Raw genomic sequence first — 26474 nt, 5'->3', positions numbered from 1 at the left:
CCTTCTTCATTTCTTTCTCACATCTGTCATTTTGCACATGAAGTTCTTCCCTTGGGGCAATTTTAATATCTTATTTCTAATAGGTAGTGTCAGATTTGATCTTACAATTTTGATAAATTTGCAACTCTTCTCCAAACTCCTGTGCCCTTCCCCTACAGGCAAATTAAGGCCTCACCTCCACTTATTAAAATGGGATTCTCTGAAACTCTTTGTAGCAAGGAATTTTTCTAGGAGAAAATTAAAATCAATTCTAGTGTATTAAAATATATATATGAGGAAGGAAATGGAGAGGTAATCTCTTGGAAAAAATAGCCAGCAGGAATGAAGTAAAAAAGGTTTCTGAAAACTCACAATAAAGGAATGGATGGGAAGGGATATTCAGAATCTTGTAAGTTATATCAAATAAGGAATGATTGCCAGATGACCTCATTATCATAGAATCATAGAATCACAGAGTGCTTTGGGTGGAAAGGACCTTCAAGATCCTGTAATTCCAGTCCCCGTGGATGGGCAAGGACATGTCCCACTAGACCAGGTTGCTCAGAGCCCCATCCAACCTAGCCTTGAACACTTCCAGCAATGGGTCTGGCATCAGGATGGGTCTGGCAACCTGTGCCAATGTCTCACCACCCTCACACTGAAGAATTTCTTCCCAATATCTAATCTAAATTTCCCCTCTTCCAGTTTACAGCCATTACCCCTTCTCCTGTCCCTACAAGTCCTTGTAAAAAGACACTCCCCAGCTTTCCTGTGGGCCCATACAAGTACTAGAAGGCCACTGTGAGGTCTCACCAGAGGCTTCTCTTCTGCAGGCTGAACAACCCCAACTCTCTCAGCCTGTCTTCATAGGAAAGGTTCTCCAGTTCTCTGATCACCTTTATGGCTCTCCCCAGCACTCACTCCAACTGCTCCATGCTGTGGCCTTCTTCTCTTGGGGGCTCCAGAACTAGACACAGTACTCCAGGTGAGGCCTCATGAGAGCCAAGTCAAGGGGGAGAATCACCAGCCTTGACTTACTGCCCACACTTCTTTTCCTGCAGCCCAGGACACAGCTGGCTTTCTGGGCTTCAGGCACACATTGCCAACTCATGTTGAGCTTCTCCTAAGCAAGCACCTCCAAGTCCTTCTCCTAAACACCTTTAAGTCCTTCTCCTCAACAGATATCTCCAAGTCCTTCTCCTCAGGGCTGTTCTCAATCCATTCTCCACCCAGCCTGTATTGTGTTTGGGATTGCCCCAGCCCAAGTGCAGGACCTTGCATTGGCCTGGTTGAACTTTGTGATGTTGGCATGGGTCCACCTCTTCATCCTGTCAAGGCCCCTCTAAATGTTATCCCTTCCCTCCAGCATGTGGACCACCCCACACAGCTTGGTGTCATATTAATTGGATAGGGATTAGATAGTAATGCTTACTGTAAAATGTTGTGTGCAAAAGTATTTATTTTCGTATCTTCAAGACACCAGGATGTTACACATGTATACCAGAGTTAACATAGTTGATAAGATGGGTGAAGCACATGTGTTTCATTACTTTGATGCACTTTCCAAATGCAAAACAGCTCTCCTTCTGCTGGAGTGTGTAAAAGCTTCTCATTAATCAATTGATTATTGCATCTTAGGGAATTGCTAGGTCTTGAAAGCTGAAGCCATTTAGTTGTGTTTTGTGTGTGTTTTGTGTCCTCTTTCTGTTGTCAAGAATTTCTATCTCAGGCAAGACTCACCCTTGGTGATGAAATAAGCAAAAATACTTTCCTGCTGTGCATTTGGAAAGGAAATTAGAAGTGTAAATCTAAAATTGCTGCCCTTTGTTTATCAGATGACATCTCAGAAGGAAATTAGCTCTTCTTCTTTAAGAAAATATGGAAGGCTCAATGGCCTGTCTCCCTGTAGAAATCAGGGAACACTGTCATAGGTTGTGGAAGCCCCTTCCCTGGAGGTGTTCAAGGCCAGGTTGAATGAGGCCTTGTGATGCCTGGTCTAGTGTGAGGTGCCCCTACCCATGCAGGGAGGTTGGAATTAGATGATCTTTAAGGTCCCTTCCAATCTTAACCATTTTATGATTCTATGATAGGAAAAATGATGCCATGCATGCCGCTTGGTTGCTTTTCACACTATTGCCTTTCACTCTTACAAAGTGATAAGACTAGCAAAGAGCTACATTTGCCAGCCTTTCTTCAGAAAAGATTACTAGAATGGAATAGGAGAAAGGTGATGGTTTCAGAGAGAGGGATGTTACAAATGCACGTGCCTGTTCTCCGTGACCAGTATATCACCTGTTGTGTAATGGTCTTCACACCACCTGTCTTTGACAAAGTAACTGTAAATGAAAAAAGCCAAGATACAAATTGTCCTATATTTCACCAATTAATTTGGCCCCATTTTTGTTACTACCTTTGAGTGAGGCAGTTGTGTTTTTAAGATCACTAATGCCTTTCACCTCTCCAGCTTACAAGTGGCCTGTCACTTAATCCACTTGTATTTTGGTGCAGGGCACATGGACCAGATGCAGTACTGATGGCAGAAGGCAACCGTCCAGCTGAGCTGACCCAATCCCAGATGCTTCATATTGCCCAGCAAATTGCAGCTGGTATGGTTTACCTGGCATCGCAGCACTTTGTGCATCGGGACCTTGCTACACGGAATTGCCTGGTTGGTGAGAATCTACTGGTGAAGATTGGGGATTTTGGGATGTCCAGAGATGTGTACAGCACGGACTACTATAGGGTAAGTGAACTGCTGTACTTGACAATGAGCTACGTCTTGTTCAGCCATCTTACCACATTGATATGCCTGATTCTGCTTTTACAGTCAATCATGTGTCTGTCAGGTAATTAGATGCTGGAATGTGGAGAACCTGGTTTTGAGTTACAAAGTTTTGGTAAATTTGGAGAGAGTTAATCCAAGTAAGATTGACATGTCCTGTTTATATATGTTTGCTTTATATTCTAACAATAAATCATAGAAACTTCTTTTTCTCTTGGCAGAAGTTTTGCATGTTTGCTTGGCTTTAGTGAAGAAGAAGCAGCAGCAGATAAAAGAGTGGGTAATCAGATTTGGCCCAACACTTAAATATTATTAAAATATGTTCCTATATGTTGCTAAGACAAATGGAAATTGAAACTTTGGAGTATTACATAATGTTTCAGTTTACTAGAGGAGACGTTAGTACTACACAGCAGCACTGGACCAGTTATTTTACTCAGGAAGAGACTGGGTGAGAAATCGTTACATAATGAGTACCTGAAAGGCTCTCGGTAAGTTTTTCGCTGCCTTAAGTCAGGTTTTTAGTCTTGCTGCTTAAGACTGGAGAGTTGTTTTGTAGTGGGTAAGAGTAGCCCATTGCACTTGTTCATTTTGGCCCAGGCAGTTGTTGTAAAATAATCTTGGTTGCTATAAAATTATCTCTGAAGTTTGCAAAGGGCTTCTAAGGTCACTAGGGTAAACAAGACTGTGTACATTAATTGCTGTTATTAACGTTGTCTTTGTACTGGGTGGCAAGTCATATAATTGACAGCATTTGCTGATTGCTACTATGTTTGTAATTTCATGATTGGCACTGAAGCTATCAGGTGTTTATGACTTGGGGAATGCAGTCCATGGCCAACCTGTTAGTTTATAAAACCTAGAATTTATCCTTTAAGATAAGCCAATAAGCCATTTTCTGTATCTGCCTCTCACATGACTTACTGCCACTGAATTCCTTACAGATAAAGGCCTCTTCCTTAGCCACACTATTTGGGCTACTGTGTCTGTCAAGGAGAGTGTCACCTCAGCATCAGTGTTTGTGAGTGCCGAGAAAGGAACAGTCTTTACATCAGCTGTGGCTAGACAGTGCAGATGAAGTTACACACAGGAATTAGTATTGAGTGTTATTTCATTTAACAGCCAAGAAGTAACAGTCTCCTCTGTTCTTTGTATTTTCTTTCAAAATGCAAACCTAGTATTTAGTAAACATAGGAGCCTGATTCCTCTTATATGTTGTTATTTTGGAAACTTGGTACTTCAGGTGATTTGGTCAATGTGAAACAAGCTTGATTGCACTTCAGAACTTGGAAAAATATAGAGAATGGTAATTACTGTCTCTATTTGTTTTTGCAAGAACATCAATGAGGACGAAATGGCAGGGTTTCTTGATTTTGCATCTAAGTATGAACAATATTTGTTGGGACTGGAGGTGTGTCTGTTCTGTGCTTCACTGAAACTTGGTTTATTTACGTCTGAGAATGAATGTCCACACTTAGCAGTAAGTGTTTGACAGTCAGAGGCAAAATTTTTGAATGATAAATTATCTGCTTATTTTTGGAAAAACAAACATACAAAAAACCACCTCCCTGCTAGAGAAAAAATACCTGCAAAAAGGTATGGAATCTAGCTAATTAAATAGGCTCCCTGGCACAGGCATGTGATAGTGTACTGACCCTGCCATCATCTTACCTGCTCATGTATGTCTGGGTTTAATCCTTGAGCCTTACACGTGAGAACTCAAGCAAAGCTTCTACTCAATGAAGCACAAATTTATAACATGACCCATTACCTGGAAAAAGCAGGGTTCACCTGAGGAAATTCTGTGTAACCTGGATAGTCCTTAGGTACCTCTCAAAGGACCTAATTCACAGGGTACACTGTATTTTTCACTGCCTCTTATACAGAATCATTATCTTCTTTCCTTCTGCTCTTCCTCTTCATCACCGTTTTTGAGGCCAAAGGAGGATCTGTGGGGTCTTAGGTGCAGCAAAGGAAAAGAAAGAGGGAATAGTGTGAAGAGGGTTCAATCATGGATGTGAGAGAGTGAATAAGGCAGGAAAGGTAAGTGTAGAGAGGTATTAGTAAAAGACACAAGTGTAAAGCAAAGGAGAAAAAGGTAGGCCAGTGTCTGATGGGATTAATGGAGATGTAAAGTAGCCTGGCTCCATACAAATTGATGGTGTAAGCTTGCAGTATGATGGCTGGGTGTGAAACTTAAAGCTGGGTGGTAGCTTGTTCTGCACAGTGAGAAAACCAAGAAGGACCATTTCTCTGGTCCCTCATGTTCCAGCTGGCTTCTAGCTGTTGCAGGAGAGAGACAGAGGCACAGCCTGCCATGCCACCATGTTTTCAGCGATAAAAGTTGGATGTTACAGTTGAGCTAGGGAGGTTTTTGCCTGGCCTGCTTGGGTCATTGGGCTGCTCAGAAACTGCTCACGAAACAGTCAAGGCTATGATGACTTTCCAGATGGTTGCCTGGATAATTATATGGCCAGCCTAAGTAATGAAACTCTCAGTGATGACACTGGGATGGCGCTGACCTACCATACTTAATTGTTTATAGCAGTCTAAGTCTTTTGAACTGCTCAGGCTTAATCACATACATAGAAGCAGTTCAGCTACAACCTTGACAGTTTACCTGATGCTTGTTGAAAGGAGCTTCAAAAATACTGCAAGAAATGGTTCAGCATTTGTTTTTATTAATACACTGGAATCAGTTTTTTGGGTTCCTGCTACCCTGTCAGGATGTTAGATTTGCCCAAGACAATTATTTGTAGCCTCCGTCTTTAAGATAAGGATGATCCCCAGTCCTTCTTCACTGTTAGATTGTTAATGATATTCTGCATTGCATCAGTTCAGATGCTTCAGGGAAGAAAGATTGAGAAATAACACTTGGGCTGGGAATACATGTGGTGCATGGCCCTGATTGCACAAGCTTTCCTTTTTCTCTTCTGTTCTTTTTTCCTTTCTTTTTCATCAGGCAGGAATCTTGTGGGTGGGGGGAGCCCTGGTGTACATGCTACCATTCAGTGTAACATCAATAGTTTTAAATAGTCAAACCAGATGAGCCTGGGGACATGAAGAAGCACAGTGGCTTCTCTTACCCAGCACTGCTGTCCACCCCAGGACAAACTAAAACAACTGTTGAGTAATTAGAGTAGCATGTGTGCCAGACAGCTCCAGTGACACTGCTGCACTGCAGTCCTTCTAGCACAGTCGATGATTTTACAATTTACTTGCAGAGCTTAGGTCTCAAGTTCATGAAGGGCTTTTACTTGCTTTGTTGCTGCTTTTTGTTGTTTGGACTCCCAACAGGTCAGGGCTTCCTATCTTTCCCTCTGGTATCCAAGTAGTGTGACTTAGCAGCAGCTTTCAGTGGCTTAAAGTATTGACACTGAAGCATGGGAGCAACTACTTCACCAGTTATGTGTTCTTGCATTGAGAGATGGTGTATCAGGCCCTTTTTAGGTTTCCAGTTCAGGTATGCAAGTGGTTGCCTCACTACTTGTACTTTTCTGCATCTCTTTATCATAAGCAAAAAGCTTAAAAAAAGAAGGTTGTCTTATCCCAGTAGTTGGAAAAACTTGTCAGGGATTTGCTGCTCGGTCAGCCAACTACAGATTTGAGCCAAGATTTTGAATGAAACTGCCATCTCACCAGAGTAAGCAAAAGCTTTGCCATTAACTTCATTAAGACCAGAATTTCACGCTGCCACATTTTTATGTTTGTCTAGTGCAGGACAGAGACTCTGTTTCTGATTTAGATTTATGGAGTTAATCTGTGTAATCCTTGCTTAGCTATTGTATAATTTACTTGCCTTTATATAACAGTAGAAGGAAGAGTGGAGAAAATAGGGACTCCTTTTCCTCCGCTTGTACAAACAGCACAAGAATCTGTCAAAATACTGCAGCTATTAGTGAGATTTCCATCTTCCTTTAGGCCTAACTCACCCCAAAGGGACAGAGAGGTTTGTAAGTCACAAATTAATTTCCTTCACTTCTGGCACAGATGGGGCAGAAGAACCCAAAAGGATGTATTTCAGTATAAACTCCAGTGACCTGTTTTCTTTTAAAAATCTGCATATTTTGTATTATGCTTTGCTATTTAAAGAGACCCAAGCATGTAGGATTGGAAGAAGCAACATAGGTTCTGAGCCCAAACAAGCCTTCCACTCCTGCGGGAACCCCCACATTAGTGTTAAGGGCAGGAGGAGCTGCAAGAACTTCAGACCTCCTCAAGCCACATGGAAACCCCAACTCTCATTAACAATTTAGCTCTTTCTTTATAAGGCACCAAAACCTATAAAAATTCCAGCCTGCCAGGGGAAAAAAAAAAAAAAAAGAGGAGATGTCAAGTACTATCGACATCAACAGTGTCCTAAGCCCCTAAGAAGAAATTATATTTGGCAAAAATTCATGAGAGATCTTAGGAAGTAATAGAATCATAGAATGATAGGGTGTCATGATCCACAACTTGCTTATCTCCCTTTTTGGAGAGATTTTAATTTATTGGGGTCTGCTGAGAGTTCCGCACGCGGTGCTCGCCTCTCACAGAGGAGCAGTGAACTTTGGCACTGACTTCTAGGGTGAGACACTTGTCTGGTACTCGCTAGTGTTCCCAATGAAAGCAGCCAACTCCCAGTTAGAATTTATGAATATGCGGTTTATTAAAGGGATAAATAAATCAATTTGGGGCAGGAAGTTCAAAAAAGGGTAATCAGGAAACAACAGTAACAATAATAATAATAAAGAATAATGGAAAAACAACAATACTACTATACCAAGGCAATTTCAATTAACAACACCACCACCACATTTAAGGCATAACCAATGACAATACCAATAAGGAGAAGGAAAGGAATGGCAAAAGAGGAGGAGGAGGGCGTACCTAACGGATTGTAAAAGGAATCACAGACACTAGGGAAGGGGCTGGGTAAATGGGTAAGGAAGAATTAGGGGCAAGTAAATGTTTGTTTTTACCCAAATCCCGAGATGGTGAATTGTTCTATAGGTTTTCACTGTCTTCCTGCCTCACTGGTGGACAGATTTAATCACGCTGCGAGTACAGGAAGAAACAGTGACTGTACAGTCTTTGTGCTGGTCCATGATCCAAGTGGACACTTGTCCTTCTCACAGGTAGGCAGAGTTCCCCAGGAGCTCACAGGAACTGTTAGGTTTCTCCAACGCTCTCAAGGAACAGCGGTACCTCCCTCCTCTGGGCTGATTGACTGTATCTCCTTCAGTTTCTTTAGAAAGCCAGCAGATCTCTCTGTGCACTGACCAGCAGCACCTTCCCTGCACTCCAAAAAGCCACCACCAGCCTGGTTGCTGCAGTCCTCGTTTTAAGTTGTTACAACGGATCTTCTCCTGCTGGATTGGACTTCGCCCTCTTCCCAGAGCTACGATCCAATCACCGCAGAGTTAGCACCAATCTCTGGGCAGTGCTTCACAGACATGTTTTCAGTGGATTCCCACCACAGGTTTCTTGTCTCCAACATGGAGTCTAGTCTGCAGTTTGTAGCAGGGAGGACAGGGGAGACAGGCAAAGTTCCCATACAGTTTTAGGGCAGCCATTTGGTGCTCACTCACTGCCTTGTGAGCCATGTAGTTTTTAGGAGGGGGGCACCATGTCCTACATAGGGGTCGTAAGGGACCTCAGAAGATCATCAAGTCCAACCCCCCTGCTGCAGCAGGAACACCTAGGGCAGATCACAAAGCAACATGTCCAGTCAGGTCTTGAAAATCTCCAGAAAACGAGACTCCACAACCTCTCTGGGCAGCCTGTTCCAGTGCTCTGTAACCCTCACAGTAAAGAAGTTTTTCCTTGTGTTGAGGTAGAACTTCTTGTGTTGTAACTTGGTGCCATTTCTCCTTGTCCCATCACAAGGCACCACTGAAAAGACACTGGCCCACTCTTGACATCCACCCTTCAGATATTTATAGACATGAATAAGGTCCCCCTTAGTCTTCTTTTCTCAAGACTAAACAGCACCAGGTCTCTCAGACTTTGTTCATATGACATGTTCCAGTCCTTTAATCATCCTTGTAGCCGTCTGTTGGACTCTATCCAGTATATCCTTGACCCTCTTGAACTGGGGAGCCCAGAACTGGATACTATTCTTACTAGGGCAGAGTAGAGGGGGAGGAGAACCTCCCTTGATTTGCTGGACACACTCCTCCTAACGCATCCCAAGATACCATTGGCCTTCTTGGCCACAAGGGCACATTGTTGTCCCATGGATAAGTTGTTATCCACCAGAATCCCAAGGTCCTTCTCCATGGGGCTGCTTTCTAGCAGTGCAACCCCTAATCTGTATTGGTGGAAGGTGTTTTTTCTCCCCAGGTGTAGGACTTTACACTTATTCTTGTTGAACCTTATGAGGTTCCTATTTGCCCAGCTCTCCAGTCTGTCTAGATCTTGCTGAATGGCTGCACAGCCTTCAGGTGTATCAGCCAATGCTCCCAGCTTCATGTCATCAGCAAACTTGCTGAGAAGATACTTTATCCCCTCATCCTCATAATTGATGAAGATATTGAATAAGACTGGGCCCAGTACTGACCCCTGGGGAACACCACTAGTCACAGGTCTCCAACTGGACTCTGCACCATTGATCACAACCTTCTGGGCTCTATTGTTTAGCCAGTTCTTGATCCATCTCATTGTCTGCTCTTCTAACTCACACTTCCTGAGCTTATCCACAAGGATATTATGGTTGACAGTGTCAAAAGCCTTGATAAAGTCGAGGAAGACAGCATCCACTGTTCTCCCTGCATCTATCCATCATGTCACATCATCATAGAAGGCTGTCATATTAGTCAGACATTATTTCCCCTTGGTGAGTCCATGCTGGCTACTCTTGATAACCTTATTTTCTTCCATGTGCTTAGAGGTGACCCCCAGAATGAGCTGCTCCATCATCTTTCCAGGGATGGAGGTGAGGCTGACCAGTCTGTAGTTACCCAGGTCCTGTTTCTTGCCCTTCTTCAAGACTGGAGTGACATTAGCTACCCTCCAGTCTTCAGGCACCTCTCCCATTTTCCAGGACTTTTCAAAGGTGATGGAGAGTGGTCTAGCAATGACTAAGTTAGTCACACCTGACACACATCAGGAGGTAACAGCAATCCCCATCAGTCTGTCTTGGTGAGAATTACCTTCTGAGTTGGCAAACTGTATAATGCTGTGAGTGCATGAGCCATCTGCACCAGGCTGTGGCATTATTGGGATTTGGTGATGCCTCTCAGAGTGTATCTGGCCTTGTTGTATGTACCCAGTGCCTCAGACCAGTGTGTGAACTGAAGCTGGCCCAGAGCAAGAAAGAAAACAAAAATGCAGGCTATCAGCGCAAGTTCTGAAGAAAGACTTTAGTTAAATAAAGGAATACAGAGCAGCCTGCAAACTGTGACAGGCTTCTTCTTAAATGTCTTTCAGGTATACCATAAAATTGGATAACAGTGGTCTTACATCTCTGAACCTTGAATTTCTAACTTGTGGATGGCACATGTTGTGTCACACAGGTCCTTCCATCAAAGAGGATGTGTCAAATAAGTAGGATGCTGCTGTCAAGGCTTTCCCCAGGAGGCTGCTCCACAGCCTCGCTGTTCAAAGAGTTGCAGATTTTCTTTTTTATCAGCACCCTGAATTAACTCATGGCCATTGTGCACCTACTTGATCACATTATGCTCCTCCCTTCCTAGCCTTTACATCTATGTGGATTTTGAAGAGGTTTTCCTGTCCCCTGCCCGACTATTCTGGAGAATTAAAGAAGGCACACTGTCAGGAGAAAACCGTTTTTCCTTCTCCCATAGTAGCCTTCTCACATGACTTTCATTGTGTGAAACAGCAGTTTTGGTGTCATGGTCTGGTACAGGCATCACTAGGACTGAGCAGTATTTTCCAAATGAGATTTTGCCTGCTTGTGCCCCTAAAGAAAACATGCTGCACACTGTACATCCTAGACTCGCATAGCCTATATCATTGGCACACAGTCACTGTATTGTCAAACAGTGCCCTGGGCCACTCCCAAATGAAGAATATACCCTCTTTTAAAAGTTTGTTGTTGTTTTGTTTTTTTTTTCAGTCCCTCAGTGAATGACTCTGCAGTTCATACTGGCACATTTTGTACCTCTAGCGGTTGAGAAAGACTGTTGTCTCTATTTTATTTTTAGCTTCTTTGGGGGCTGCTGTTTTTTCTTTTTTTATTAAAATTCAGGTCTTGTCTAATTTGGTTATGAGTAATGAAGAAAAGAAACTGAATCACGGTACCAAAAAGTAAACAGCTGCAGGAGTGAGAAAGATCTGTAAGGGAACTTCCTAGATTTTTGTGGCTTTATTTCTTAATATTTTGTTTCTTGATCACTTCTATTTAATGTTAATATTAAATGAGTGTTTTGGCAAAGGATGCCATTTTAATACATAGAGTTCCCATGCACTTTCAGTTAATACGTGAGAAGTTTATTACACTTCTTAACCTCCCAGGAAGACTTCCAGAAAAACTAAGGATTACACAATTTTCTACTCCAGGCCAATTTTAAAAATACCCAGCTTTCAGACCTTCTCTCTACATAAAAAACCATATAAAACCCTTTTGAGAAATTATTTTGACACTTGGGAGTATTATAGTCCTTAGCAAACAGTCCCAATTCTGATCCCTGCTGTTGCTTAGCAAATCCGGAGTAGCAGTGTAAAGACAGAGAACAGTATTAGAGGAGTGAAATGGCAAATAGCATCTTGCCAGCTAGGCATAGACCTTCCTTCATGTGTGAGCCTAATACTGTAGAGTGCTGTATTTCTGGTAACTGCATAATACACTTTTCTGGTGATTCTCTATATGAAACATTTGCTAAAAGATAATGCTAGTAAAATCGTCACCAGGGAGTGATCTCACTTAAGCTATTTCCAGCACCAAATGCCTATTTGCAAAGAGCATTAATGCATAACAGCAAGGTGCTAAAAAAAGAAAAGGCTGGTTTCTAATTATTTGGGCTGTAACTAGCCAGGCAAGTACCACGATACGAATGTTTACAGGGAGGAACAAGTGTCTGTCTATTCTGAAAGGGCAATAGCAACAAACACCTGCAGGTCTCAGCTGTCACTACAGAGATGAATACCTGTGTGTGGGAGTTTGGAGGAGGCTGCACTAAAGAAAACAAGAAAGAGTTACTGAGAAGTCAAGCAGCTTGTCAAGGCATCCTCGTAGGTGTGTGTATTGAATTGTCACAGTTTGAAGGCACAGTTTGAAGGCTTTTTATTAGCTGCTATTTTTGCATCCATTGCTCAAAAGGAAATTTTCTGCTTCCCTACATGGACTTCTCAGCTCTCCTCCTCCGTCAGAGGCTCATTGCATCATGTGTAGTGCTGGGGAGGACAGAGGGTTCCAGCAGCCCTGAGGACATACACAGATGATTTTATGCAACTGGAAACAATACAGGAAATAATGGGCCAGCTAGAGAGATGTAAATCCAAACTAGCTGCCTTGAAGTTAGTGCGGTAGCTCTGAATTTTAAGTAACTTAACTGTAACCAGAATTAGGCCTAATGATTTTAGAGGGCCTTTTAGGAGCTTCATAAAGGTCACCACAGTGTCAGCACTTCTGTGCGCCAGTACATGGCATTATCCTGATGCTAAAGGATTAGCAGCTGGCCTTGATGCCTGTTACTACTCCTCCATGCCAGAGTATATTTTGTTGTGTACAGAAAGCATTCTGTTTCCACAGTTCTACCTTACACGTCCCAGACTGCTGTTGTTTTTTTCTGGAATGGCAGTTTTCTGATCTGCTTAGTTCTACACTGAGAGGCCAAATTCAGCTTTGTCTCAAGCAAGTACAGTTCCATCTTTTTGAGCATGGCTATAAATATAGTCACTTACCAAGTGAAGTTTTCTCATCGTCTTCACATTGGTCTTACTTATAGTTCTGTTTCCATGCGTTTTCACTGACACGGATCCCAAGAGGGGAGTTGAAGAAACTTTTCCGCATTAGTGCTAAGAGAAGGAACATCAGATGTCCAGCATGTGTAGTGTAGCTGCATTTAATAATAGCATCTTAGATTTGGGTTGGAAGGGACCTTAAAGATCACCTAGTTCCAACCAACCCTAAACGGGCAGGGACATCTCCCACTAGACCAGGTTGCTCAAAGTCCTGTCCAAACTGGCCTTGACAGTGAGTTCTTACTAAACTCCATTTTTCAGGTTATTGACAAAATGGTAATAGAGAAAATAAGACTAGTACCTGGGAGGTTGTGACATATTTTGTTTTGCCACATTTAAGCCCCCTCTCACATGAAATGTGCATGTAGGAAGCCAGCTCCACAACGTCTGGAACACATTCTCCTTCAGTCTGTAAAATCAAAGAGTGTAGAAAGGGCAGAAACAGAAAAACATAATGACTATATTGAAAAGTAGAGCTGATTAGAAACCAAACAACATCAGAGTGACCTTGCTTCTGTGACTAGTTACTTGGTCATCCATTGAATAAGGGTGCCTAATTATTTCTTTATAAATCTGCCCCCACTAGATCTACACCAGCTTGGTTCTCATGCAGGATGTCAAGAAGTAGGCTCAACTTGAAAGATTAAGTTCAGCCAGGAAGCAGCACCTAGACACATGTGCCAGGAAATGCAGAAAGCCAGTTTAATGACACTATAGCCAAAAGCTCTGAATATATGTCAGTCAAAACTTAATCAAAATGTTTGGAAATTTTGAAATGGAAATGTTCCCTCTGTTTTCTTCTGTCAGAAGCTTTGAGAATTTACTGTTTGGTCCAATTTTGGTTATAAAACAGATATTACAGTTTTCAAATGGTGGAGATTTTTCATTTACCACCCCATTTTTAAAGCATTTTAATGGTGTCATTTTCACTGGGGTTACTTCTGCTGTTGCTAAAAGCTCTAGGATCCATATGCGTGCCTGTAGAATTGAAGGAAGTTTACACAGTCAGCATCACTAGTGGCTGACACAGGCTTTTCTGTTGAGGGGCTCTTAGCACAGATGTTCATTAACTTAAAAAAGCCTTTTAAAATGATATATACAAAACTGAATAATTCTCAAAAATAACCATACATATGGATATAAATTGCAGGAAAGCAGTGACTCACACATAGAAATTAGTTTTATGAAATGCAATTTGGAGAGCTTCGCAGAACTCTGATCAAAATCAGCTCATTCCATTAAGTAGTGGCACAGCCCTCCAGAGCTGTTTTTGCAGGTGCTGAAATGGTTTGACCACAGTTCAGATGTGTAGCATGTAAGAGGGCCTTGTCCTCAACCCCAACCCAGTACACAGTTTGCTGGGTTGTAGTTGGAATATTGATAGAGGCTTTTTCTGTTGATTTTACTAGCACAAAGGTTTTGTCCAGGGCTTTAGAAAGTGAAAAGTTTACAGGCAACATTTTCTAGAGACCAGGCATACAATGGCAAGGTAAATGATTACATGATTTCTGTAATTTTTCTTCCTGGGCCAGATCTTTGTGCAGACCATTAATGCCATTTCGTAATTGTGGGGAGGAGCCAACTGTAAATATCTGAAGAGAGAGCTGCTGTACTGTAGTGCTACATATTGTCACTTTTGGCAGAAAATCTGCAAAGCAAAGACAGAAATTCGAAGGTTAGTAGCTGAAGCTGTTGAATTTATGATGTGTGAGGAAAACATGATATGGGATTAAAATGAGAAAAAGATCTCTGGGAGGACTGTAAGCACAGTCAGCATCAGCAGTGGCTGCTTCCACAGCATTGGTGCTCCTTATGCAACCATGCCAGTGCCCCAGCTGACAGTGGGGACAGCACAGAAAGGCCACCCAGAGGGAGCAGGACTAAACAGGAGTTCTCCTTTGAGGACTGGTCACAGAGTCAGCTCGCAGCAGAGTCTTTGCAGACTTCCAGCTGGAAGGTTTGCTTATGCAAATGGTCTCTCTCCTTGCAATAAAGAAAGCAGTTGCTAGGCAGTTTTCTTTAATACGCATTTTTTTTCCTGGGCCCAAAGGACAATGGGCACTCTTTTGGCTCACGGAACTCAGGAAGCAACTAGAAAAGGAAGAACTAGACAATTAGACTACGAAGAGCTGCTGATGCCAAGTGGCAATGGGGAACATTGCCTGCGTGATAATGCAGGTCCTTTAGATCTTCACTGCACTCTGGGTCCCTTGCCTCTCTGATGGACCACCTGGCTGGCCACGCACCTTGCGTGTGTCCACTCTAGTATGGAGGGGAAGAGAAGTCATTAGCGAAGACTTGGGCCAATCCAAGCTTGTTGGCACATGTAACAGAGAATATGGACATTATTTAGGTTCCCTATGCTGTTGTAATGCATAAGCCTTTGTGAAGTCTTTTCAATATCAGACATAATGAACAGCTCTACAGTTTTTGACAAACTGTCAGGAGCTGCTCTCCTAGCCTGCCAAAAGGTGAAGACACCAAGACTGAGGTGATTTTGCATCTTGCAGGCTCAGGAACTTTGTCATTATACTTTAGAGATAACTTGACTTTGCATTAATCTAGTCTTACATAAAGTGGAGCCAAAACACTTATAAAATAATGTCAGGCTTCTAGCTGTAGCCTAGCTTTAGGAAAAGATGAAGGCCTGATTTAAGGTGAGTGAGGAAATATGCATCTGTTATCAAGCACAGATTAAAAATGTGTTTCTCCATCAGATGGGCAAATAAATCTGCGCAAGAAAAGCCATGTGGGTGGGAAGTAACTTCATTCTTTCCAGTGTACTGAAATGCTTTCAAGAAACATACCTAGGTTAATACCCTTGAATTTACTTTTGGAATTTACTACTTACTTGTCCCTTAACAGTATTCTTGCAATGCTACCATCCAGCCTTTCAGGATTTGACAGGCTTGCATTAAATTTTGTATACAATCAGTTCCTACCTCTAGTTCATCTTCTCCGGGACTTAATATTGCCATAGTGGTTTCTCATGTCTTTTGTTTGGGAGCAGAGTCAGACCCATTGAAATGCTTAGATAGATGTAGCAACCCTGAAAGGTAATGCAACTGAAGTTTTGAATCTGTTCCCTTATTTAGTCTTAAATCTTTGTGTTGTTCTCCAGGGAGACATAAATCTTCTCTATTTTCAAGCTATACCCCAAGATATTGTCATGTTGGTCAGAAGTTTAATATGCTGAGTAGATGAGCCTTAGTTAAAGCCTCTGGAAGCATAACTTCTCTGAAGTAACATCTCTCTTTGCTGATCAGTTTAGTTAGCTTTTAAATTGTATTTTGACTCTTGACTTGACCGGCAATAATAATGCTTTTTATTTGCTGTGGCATTTTTTTTACTTTGTGATAATTATGAGGAGAGGTTGTAGGAGTTCCATTTTGTTTGTAGAGCTACATTCCTTTATGCATTACGTGACCAGGAACTCTGCAAAATTGGTTGAAAGTGATCCAGATGGGTAGCAAAACATATGAAATCAGAATGCTTTTTGAGATTAATTTCACTTCTGAGGAGTTTGCCTAAACCACCTTATTCAGAGTTGAGTCATGAAGAACAGTGATGTGGTAGGCCTCAGGTTAGAGAGACAAGTAAATGGCCAGTAAGGATTTTCACGAATCTGTATCCCTGCTGATATAGGTGAGAGCATTATAGAAGAAACATGTACTGCAATTTTTTTCCATGACAGGAATGCTGCAACAGTCCTGGTTCTTAAACACATTCAAATAAATCATTAGTTTAATCAATTCTTTACCCACCAACTCAGCAGAACAGCTTAAATTCATACACTTAAGCAAGCAAATGCTTTATTTTATAAATAAATAAATATTTTATAAAGTGTCTTTTCCTTCCTGGGTCCTTTGGCTAAGGGCAAGAACTATGAACAAGAAACATAATGGGGCAAAATGTGTTGAATCAAGAGGCTAAAGAGCTATTCAAGTAAAATGTCATTACTGTCTCAGAAACAAATGCATATGCACTGGCATGATTGAGCGTGTAGGTGGGAATTTTGTAAGTATAAGAAGTAAGTCTGAAAAAGCCCTTTCAGAGACAGCAACACAGACCACAAAGCAGCCCAGCTACTTTCAAGGTATAGATGGATACATGATACTTGGGGCTTATCAAACCCTACTTCAGTCCTCTGTTCCACGTAGCTGTGTTCAAGCTTTTCTCCACAACTGTGAGTCCTGAAATTGAACATTTTTTGAATTGTCATTTTTTTCACATACTTATGCTTAGAAGCCAGGATTTTTAAGGAAGAGCTATAGTGCAAGACTTTTGACAATAGACTAAAAGGCAGCAAAGCTACATCTAGAAAAATAATAAGCCTTCATAATAAAGGAGGACATAGTGAAAATAAAATAGATTAAAGACCATTTAGTGATAGAGGAACCTTGAGCTTGCAATACTTTAAAACACAAACTACTGTTTTCTGTTGCTATTGCAAATGAATGTGGTCTCAGTGGTTTGTTTTGTAGCCTGTAGAAGACAGAACACTGGTACATTTTCAAAGAATGAAAACTTGTCTAGCTTCCAAAGCAGTGGGCAAACTGGCATTGATATCACTGGGGACAGGATTTTTACCTTTGTTCTTATTAATTGCAAATTTTTAATGGCTTTACATCTGTTTTCACTTCTGTGGTCTGTATCTAAAGAGTAAAAAAAAAATAAAAAATAACATCAGCCTGTGATCCAGTCCTTGCATGCCACACTGTGAAGTAAACAAATGTTTTGCTGGAAATGTAAGCTGGGTTTTTTTTCAACTGATATGTAAAATGTGATGCAGTCTGAGTCTCCCTTAGGAGTTTTTTTTATAACATCGTTTAGTGCATTACAAGGTGAAAGGGAGTCCTTCAAATTATTTTATGATCTGCAAGTTTATGCCTCTATAAATCTGGATTTAATAGGGTAGACAGAAAGGGAAAAGTCTTACCAGGGCAAAGAATCACTCTCATTGTCTTTTTTTTTTTTTTTTTTTTTTTTTTTGTCTTTTAGTGATAGAATTTTAGGAAGAGAAAGAATGGTTTGTTAAATTTATTGCCAGATATTGTTTGATAACACATCAGTGTTGCAGTTGTTTCACTGCCAGTATAAATATAATGGGGAAAAAAACCAAGAGGCAAATGACTGGCAGACATGAGGATTATAAATCATTTGTCCTAACATTTTTGCCATCTGCCTTCCTCTTACTGCCTCAACCCAATCCCACAAAATAAAAATGTGATGTTATCTGGAGAATATAGATTTTTTTTTTTTCCCAGATTGATTTACCAGATGCCTGTCACCACCAAGACACTTTGAAAGGCTAACTGATAGGCTGGGCTATTTGCAGGTTACTGCTCTGCATGCAGTCCTTTTGCAGCTTATTATGCTGCCAATGTTATTTTCCGACAATGAGATTTAGTGCAGCATAGCTGGCTGGCAGTATCCTCATATGAGATTTTTCTTGCTTGTGAGCTAAGCGAAGGGCAGGGTGCTGCATTTTTGGCAGCCTGTCGTATGCATGAGCTGTTTGGTTTTTGGATTCAGCAAGCAGAGTTTTAAATCATCTTTAGCAAAACAAGACACAGAGAAAAAAAGAGAGTTCAAAATAGAGCTGAATATTTCATGTCATAATTTTGGCAGCATGTCTCCTCCTACATTGAAAGCATAAAGAAAAAAAAAAAAAAAGAAATTTTGCAGTTTTCAGTCGACTAACTTTTCCATGCTCCTTGAGTATCCTCACATATTCTCAGACTGGTATCTCATGCCACATCAGCCATTTTTAGAGAAGAGAATCTAGTGTTGAGTACTTATGTGGAAAAAGCATAACCACATTAAAATAAACCTCAGTGCCAATACATAATGTTCTCCTCAGCAGAAAAGCCAATAGATACTACTTGAATCTATGAAATAAAGCTTATATATTGTTTAAGATATACAGGCCCCATATTGCCATATTCTGCAGAGGGGAATTCTGTTGAAAGTGATCGAAAGATCCATCCTACACAACTCCTACTACCTGTTTGCATAGACACACACAGTTGTGATTTTTTACATCAATCATTCTTGGAGGAGGTTTTGGCCAACAAATGTTTCCATGGTAGTTTGGAGAGGGACTAAATATTGGGTTTGAAGCTAAACCAGCTTTTATATGCCTACATATTATGCAATATTAACCATCTTATTTTCTGTCTGACTTCAGTTAGTAGAATAAAACTCTAAATAGAAAAGGAAGAAACTGAGGGCTATGCTATACTACACACAGTAGGAAGCCTTTCAAATACAGCTTTAAGTACAGCTATAAATGGCATAAATACAAAGGAGTTTCACAGACAGGTTTGTACAAACTCTCCTGTACAACATGATACTGCAGGTATGTCTAGTCTGCAGGCAGTGCTAGCTCTAAAACTGTGATAAAAGCTTGATGGAGATTACACAGCTGTTCAGAACCAAGGTGGATCCTCCTTTTCTGGGTCATACACTTCTCTACCAGTGCTACTCACAAAGTCCAAGCTAGCTGCTTTAAAGGTATCTTGTGTGTTTGTATGTTCTCGGTCATGTCATTAGGGATATTGAAAACAGCATTACATTAATTAACAAAATCAGAAAAAAAATAATTAAATAATGCTTCTTTTCTAGTTATTCCTCTTTATCTGGCAGTCTTTTATAATATCTAGATTACTTTAAGATAAAAGGCAGCAAAACAAAAACCAACCAACCAAAACCAAAAACCAAACCAACAAAAAAAAAACACCTCAAAACAAAAAGAAGGGAATAGGTCTGGATTTGTTTAGCCTCCAAGTTACATAAAGTAACCTGTAGTTGAATAATTTCCTGCTGTAAGTAGAGCTCACAGGGGTAGTGACGGATTTAAAAACTGCCTGGGATTCTCTGAACTCCTGGCTTTGGAATAATTGTGACCTCAAGATTTTGGGACTATCTGTTTTTTTACTGTCCTTCTACTGCTGTTTAAGAGAGTCAGCTCTGCGAAACAGAACTAGTTGTTAGGATTAGCTTAAGTATTGGGGAAAATGAAGATTTTCTTTAAATACAGGTGCAGAAAGTAGTTTTGTCCCTAGATCACAGGAGAAGATAGAGAGCAATAGGTTGCCTGTGATTTCACCTCATAAAGGACACTGGGAGTAAGTAAAAACATACTAACGAACGAAGAAGGGTACAGTGAAAAGTGCCAAAAAGAAGATGAGATTGACTTTGGAAAGAAAATAAAATTATTAAATTATTAAAATATAATTAAAATATATAAATTATTAAAATAAATAAGGTAAGGTTCCTTGACTGTTTAAATGTTAAGAGAATGAGGAGGAAAGTACTGCCATTACAGATGTGATGATGTGGGAAGAAGAGTTAGTTTAGCCTGGAAGCAAAATTAATTTTTAACATCAGATCCTGAAAGGACAGTGATGGATAAGAAGATATAGGCAAAGTGGCTAATGGGACTGAGAACATGATGGCTAAACCTGCAGAAGGCATAGAGAAATGATCCTCAAACAATGTGGGACATGCACAGCCAGTTCTATGATGGGAGACAAAGAGTTCTGCAAACTCTAAGCAGAATCAGCCGTGTCTGCTGCCCAAAGAGAAAGTCCTGCTCTCCTGGTAGTCTCAATGGCTAATTCCTGCATCATCCAGTTTTCTGTGCCAGCACAGGTGTTCCTGCAGCCACTGAACAAACTGTATTGATGGAACAATCCAGTTGAAAAAGTATCTTTTTTTCCTAGTTGTGGGGAGGACAGAATATTTCTCCAAACCAAATCACAGTGCCAGGGCATTCCTGCTCAAAATATTTATTGAAGGAAGTCTGGAAGAACTGTGCTATATGAGTGCATTGGAAGGTAAATAAACATCAGGGAAGGAAAAATACTATTTTAACTAAAGAATTATGTTTGCATCAGAACAAACTAGTGCAGGCTGGCCATGAAAGAATTTAAGCAAGAGACCAGAAGATTTCCAGCCATTAAAGGAATGAGGTTCTTTGACAGCCTGTGAACTTGGAAGAAAACGGTCTCATTTTAATGTGGTGATAGGGTGTAAGAGGACCAAAATACTCAGTGTGCCTCTCACAATTCTTAACTGGCACCTTGAAATACATAAATAACTAAACCCACCAATTTTGTCAGAAGTATTTGGTTTGGCAGAGTGTCAACCTGGCTAGAAGTCTGAAGCATAGATACTTCATTTTGTTTGGATTGGTTCACCTCATCTTTAGTTTGCACAGAATATTCAAAATGGAGTTACTAGCATTTGTGGAAGGCAGATTTAAGTGGCTGATTTTTCATGGCAAGAAAAATGTTTTGAAGATAAAATATTTCTTACTTATCAAAATACTTGCCAGTAGCTTTTCAACTCTTATTTGTAACTTACTAGCATCTCTCACTGCTTACAAAACCACACACATAACAGAAAATCAGGCCTGACTTTATATCCTCTCTATGACTGTGGAAAAATCTGTTGTTTAATTCTGCATGCGGTCTCCCCTCCCTTGACTTTGGTTAGGTTTAATTAGACTTTATCCTTCCATGTTCCAGGCATGTTAGGTTCTAGTTTTACAGATGCTTCTTTTTGATCATAGCCAAAGCAGATAATGCATTGACCTTATTGTTTCCCAGTGTGCTCCATTTGTTACCAGGTGAAGTCAGAAGAAGACTTTGAAGGATGAGAACAGGTAAATACTTATTCTGCTACATCTGTATCTTCCTACTATTTTCTTCACCTTTCCTTACAGCACCTAGAAAAAAGAAAGGGACCAATGGAAGTTGCCTTAAAGTTTGGTTAGTGGTTAATCCTTCCTTCTCTTGCTGAGGCTGGGACCAGGTTGAATAGCATCAAGATCAGTTGCTTAACTTCCAGCAGGTATTTAGATACGTTGTTCTGGTCTTGTTCTTCATTGCAAGCACTGGGAACCTTGAGTATCAGGAAACATAAGTCCCAGGGAGGCAGTGGAGCTTTTGCTCTAAATTGGAGTCCCAGAGAGCATCTCTCTGCAGCTGTGATTTTAATTATATAGGATGATCCTCTGCCTTTTACAGAGCAACTACTCAGAATTTAAAAAGAGTCTGAACACTTCTGGGGACAGGCAAGTTAAATGATAGTTATTACCAAGCAGCTATTTCAAGATTACTGCCCTCTGAATAGCAAATCTCCCACCCCTATAAAACAACTAACACTAACAAAACAAAAAAGTTTACTTGTCCTTCCAGAATTCTTCTGGCATTCAACTAATAACTTGAAATTTCCAGACCTTCACCTCAACACTTTCTTCTGCTTTGTAAAAAATACCCAAACCGTAATCATTATCGTTTCCGGTATGCAGACTAAGGTCCTGAAACTACAAGACAAAGAAACTCATTTGGTTTCATTGGGTTTTGATGTGCAAATGCTTAAAATTGGTTCTTTCATGCACATGAAGAACCAGGGGGTTGTGCATACCGATATCCCTACACTGTTGCTGTTTTCATGGGGAGCGGGTTCCTAAATGCTTCCAGCATAAAAGGTCCTCATAGCCTTCTCCACTGCATTGCTTAAGGTTGGGCTTACATTACTGCCCAAGCAACTTCAGCCCACTGCTGAGAAAGGCTTCCACCTCAATATCTGGAAGAACATGGGCTGTGTGTGGTTCCTGCCACAGTTCTCCCATTGCATTTCTATAATGGCAGTGTATCCTCCTCCTGGGCATCTTCTGAAAGTCAGGAAAGAGGCAACAGGTTTGCTGTAACCACTATGCTGATGCTTGGTCTCCGTGCTAACTCATTCTACATTCTAGCAATTCAGCAGTTCAGAGACAGAGTAGTTATTCTGGTAGATGAGAGATGTGATTTCTGCTGCAATTTGAACCTTCCATGTTCAATCCTGTTGCTGAAATATTGAAGGGAATGGCTACATTTGCATAAAGTTAGATGTGGAATGACTTAGGCAGATGGCCACACTACTGAGTGATGAGATTAAGAAGTATTTAACAGGTTCCTGAGCACACCCTAGCAAATGTAGAGAATTAAACTGAGGTTCTGTGGGAAAACATTATTAGATCCTGTAATTAAAAGTGTTTTCCATGATGCATATTTAGCTTGTAATTGGAACTGGAATCTTTCATTCCAGAACAAAAAAACCAAACATTCCTATATATCATATGTGTGATTTAAAAAATACACAGAAATTTTACAGGTGCAAACCTGTGATCAGTTGCACTGATCAACTACATTCACTAATGCTTCTGCCTTTATTGACTACCCATAAGCATGTTTGTCCACTCAGAAACCCAGCACCCCAGGACTTCTTGTAAAATGAATATCTTCTAGCATTTTAATTTAACATGCAAGGGAGATTTTTAATTTCCCTATAAAATGGAATGTTTAACCTTTTCTTCCTCTTGTGAAATGCACATGGTCTATGACAAACAGCAGTAAACTGAGGTGCTAACTGCGCCCGTCTTCAAAATTAGACATTTCATAGATAAATGAGGCTCTTCATTCTGGCCGAATTCTCCTGCAGAACGCAGATGCTGTCCTGATTTACCTGACCAAGCAAGCTCACTTTGGATGTAACTCTCCAGCCTTTCTAAGAAGTGTCTGAGCCTTTTCTTAAGTGTAAATCACATTTGCTTGTAAGCTATCTGCCCTATCTCTGGCCATTATTACGGGCATTTTCTTATGCTGTTCCAGAATCTGTAATCTGGATGAGGGATGCTAGGGTACATTTCTGCCGGTTCCCATTACTATCTGTTTATGAATCAGTTCTTCATGGCATGATTTGTCTAATCTTTTTTTGTACCTACTGATACTGTCTACCTTTGTAACTGTGTCAGGAAGTTCCAGAAGTTTAATACTCATTATGTAAAAAAATACATACTGTTATCTGTTAATTCTGAGCTTACCTCCTACTAATTTCATTGTGTGTTACAGTATTTCCAACTTTGCTGATAACAGTTCTGCAGTTGTTGCTGATTGACCTCACTTTATCAATCACTTTAATGATTTTGTTAGCCTCAAGTTAAGCATTTTGGTTCTCCTTTTCTGTGCCTCTCCAACTGCATTGCATGCTTCTTGAGCTGTGGAGATCAGAACTGCACACACTACTACAGGCATGGGGGAGAGGGGGTTGGCCCATGGCTGTGTAAAGGAATAGAATTATGTCCTGTGCCATGTTGTTAGTACCTGTGCTGCTAATACTTCTTTTGAGTTTTTCTGGTGGCTGCTGTTACTGAGCTGTTGGTGTCAGAGGTATCTCCAAAATCTTGAGTTGTAGCAGCTAGTGCTGGGTGTAAACATAAGTTACAAGGTTATGACTTGTATTCATCATACATGTAGTTAACTACATGGAAGTTCATTTGCTGCTCACTCTCTCTTTTTCTTTGTTTTGTGAGATCCTCCTTACTTAGTATCACCCCCACACTTGGACTAATTGACAATGCCCTCCTACTTCCACAACATAGATGAAGATGTTGAATGTTGCTGGTTCTGATACTGACCTCTGGGCACTACTGCCTCCTGTGTATCCTCAGCAGTGATCTTGAAGTCCTACTTGCTGCTCTTTGTCCTTTAACCAGCCTCCAGTCCATAAAAAGGCCTTTCCTAAGCCTTGCAGCAGCTTAGTTTTTTTAATAAACTTTGCCATATCAAAAGTGTTTTGAAAATCCACATGTGCTTTGTCTACTGGATCACCTTTTGTTTCCCTCTCTGCTCAGAAAGATACAGACAGACTGGCTTTATCTATGCATCAGCTCTTTGGCACAATTGCTCTTTTTAACGATAGTCATACACCTGAAGTTTCCAACCTGCATACCTTCAGATTCAGATGAATGCCATTTGTTTCTGGTAACATTAACATTGAACTTCTCTCTTTGCCTTACAAATTTTTTTTTCCCTTCCTGTAATCCTGTAAAATTTTCTATTTGTAACATTTCTTCTTATTTAATAAAATCACTGTTATGTGAGAGGGGAGGCTTACATAAATGCTGCAAACCCTGTATAACAGTTTTCTTTCTTAGGTTGAGCATTCTAATAAGTGACTTGCGAACACTCCTTCTGTGGTACATCTTTTATGCACCAGTTTGAGCTGTAGTAGCATCTCCTATGTGACAGACGTAGTATATGGAAACTTAAAATGGGGCAGTCTGCTTCCCTTTCTAGTCAGTGAGAATTCTGTGTCATTAATGGCAAGATTAGGTGCAAGACCATATAAAGTCCTGAAAAGAAAAAATCCCAAACAGAAGTCTCATTTTTCTGGTTGTAGCTGAAAAGGAAATATTCCTGTGGGAAGCAGGTTAGACTGTCCTTAATTGTCATGTCCAAGACCTGTCTCACTGTTCTCCCCAGCCTGCACTGGGGAGCCTGCACATTCTCACAGGAATGCCAAGCAGGTCCTTTGTTCCATGTCTTGGATACTTCAGATTCAAAACCTTGCACTGCTTTGTGGCACGGTACATTTTAACTTGAATCTGAAGGAAAATCCCAGCATTAAACTGCTTGTTCAGGTGGTTGGGACAGATAATGAGAGTTGAAGCATTGGTTAACTCCCTTGCATAAGACATAACCAGCTTCATCTACTCCTGAAAAAAGTGGTGACACAGTCTAAAATTCTTGGAATGTTCCACTGAAAGAAGAGTGGGGGTTTTTTTTCTTTGTTTTGTTTGTTTGTGCATTTTTGGGAGCATGCCAGTTTTATTGACCTTATGAGGGCTCTCTGCATGAATAAATCATATAATGGAGAACTTCGCTTACAAAAAGACACCCAAACAGATTCTTCGTTGCTGGCTTGAAGCTTGCAAGGAGACTAGGTGTAAGTGACGGTGTCCTTTCAATGCTGACATTTGAGTACTTACTTAGGTTTAGGTGTACTGTCTTTTTACCCCCATTGTATGACCAGAAATCCTGAGGAGACAGAACAGAGGACAGAAGTGCAGTTCCCATTGTCACATGGCCTGAAGCAGGGTAGCTGAATTAGGTGCCTGCCCAGAAGAGGCATCAGCTCACACAGAGGGTGCCACAAAGGCTGTGTTTCCATGTGGCTGCAGTTTCCCGGCTGGCCTGGGAAAAGGAGGCAGCACTGAAAGGCGGGACACGGGATCACAGCCTTATTGCCTAAGCAGGGTTTGTCCTCTGCCAGCGTGTGCTTTCGCTCACTGTAATCAGCACTTTTCCTGGCTACAAACAGCCCTTTCTGTTGTGTGAGTCATATTTGGGATTGTCAAAACCCCTTTGATGACAGGCCCTGTGCGTGCCTTAGGATGTTTGGTTCAGCCTGTAAGTGGATGGGAGGGAGGGGGTTGAGAAGCATTTGAAACATTTTGAAGAAAAATGTAGGTAATAGAGAGCGAATCTGTTTTTCCCCTGAGTGTCTGCTTTCATCTGGCCAGTATACATCGACTTGCACAATGCCGTGGCAGAACAGCCCAGACCAACTTCTGCCACAGTCAGCATTACCCCATCCCACCCTTTACACCCCCTTGAGCATCCCCTTTTTTGAGCTTCAGCACTGGAATCTTCTCTAAGGGTTGGTACTGCAGGTTCAGGGTGTTTGGAGGCTTGGTTTCCATGGCAGCCGGGCTCCTCTGCTCCCAGACGGCAGCTCAGGAAGAGATAGGAGGGAGAGCAAGAGAAAGTCATTAAATGTGCCAATTAGTATGCAGCACCAGAGCTGCTGTGGCAGGCAGTGCTTGCAAAGGCAGGCAGCAGCCGAAGTGCCCTGCTCCAGATAGGGCCAGGGAAAGATGGGAGTTGCAGGCATTTAGCTACAGCAGGCAGGAGCTGAAGGGCAGCTCCTGCTGGCTGGGGCAGAAAGGAGGGTATCACACCAGACAAGTACC

General features: G+C 41.2%; 1 protein-coding gene across 4 annotated transcripts in view; it reads left to right on the top strand.

The window, feature by feature from the left end:
* Window positions 1–26474, top strand: part of NTRK2 (neurotrophic receptor tyrosine kinase 2) — a 219972-nt gene that overhangs the window by 166555 nt on the left and 26943 nt on the right. For all 4 annotated transcript variants that reach the window (XM_051642180.1, XM_051642179.1, XM_051642188.1 and 1 more), the window contains one exon: window positions 2488–2722. In XM_051642180.1, the coding sequence (XP_051498140.1) occupies window positions 2488–2722 (235 nt within the window). The remainder of the gene's footprint in view (window positions 1–2487; window positions 2723–26474) is intronic.

The sequence above is a fragment of the Apus apus genome, chromosome Z (genome assembly GCF_020740795.1).
Source record: "Apus apus isolate bApuApu2 chromosome Z, bApuApu2.pri.cur, whole genome shotgun sequence".
NCBI lineage: Eukaryota > Metazoa > Chordata > Aves > Apodiformes > Apodidae > Apus > Apus apus.
Note: the sequence above shows the minus strand (reverse complement) of the source record. Positions and strands in the feature narration are given on the sequence as shown.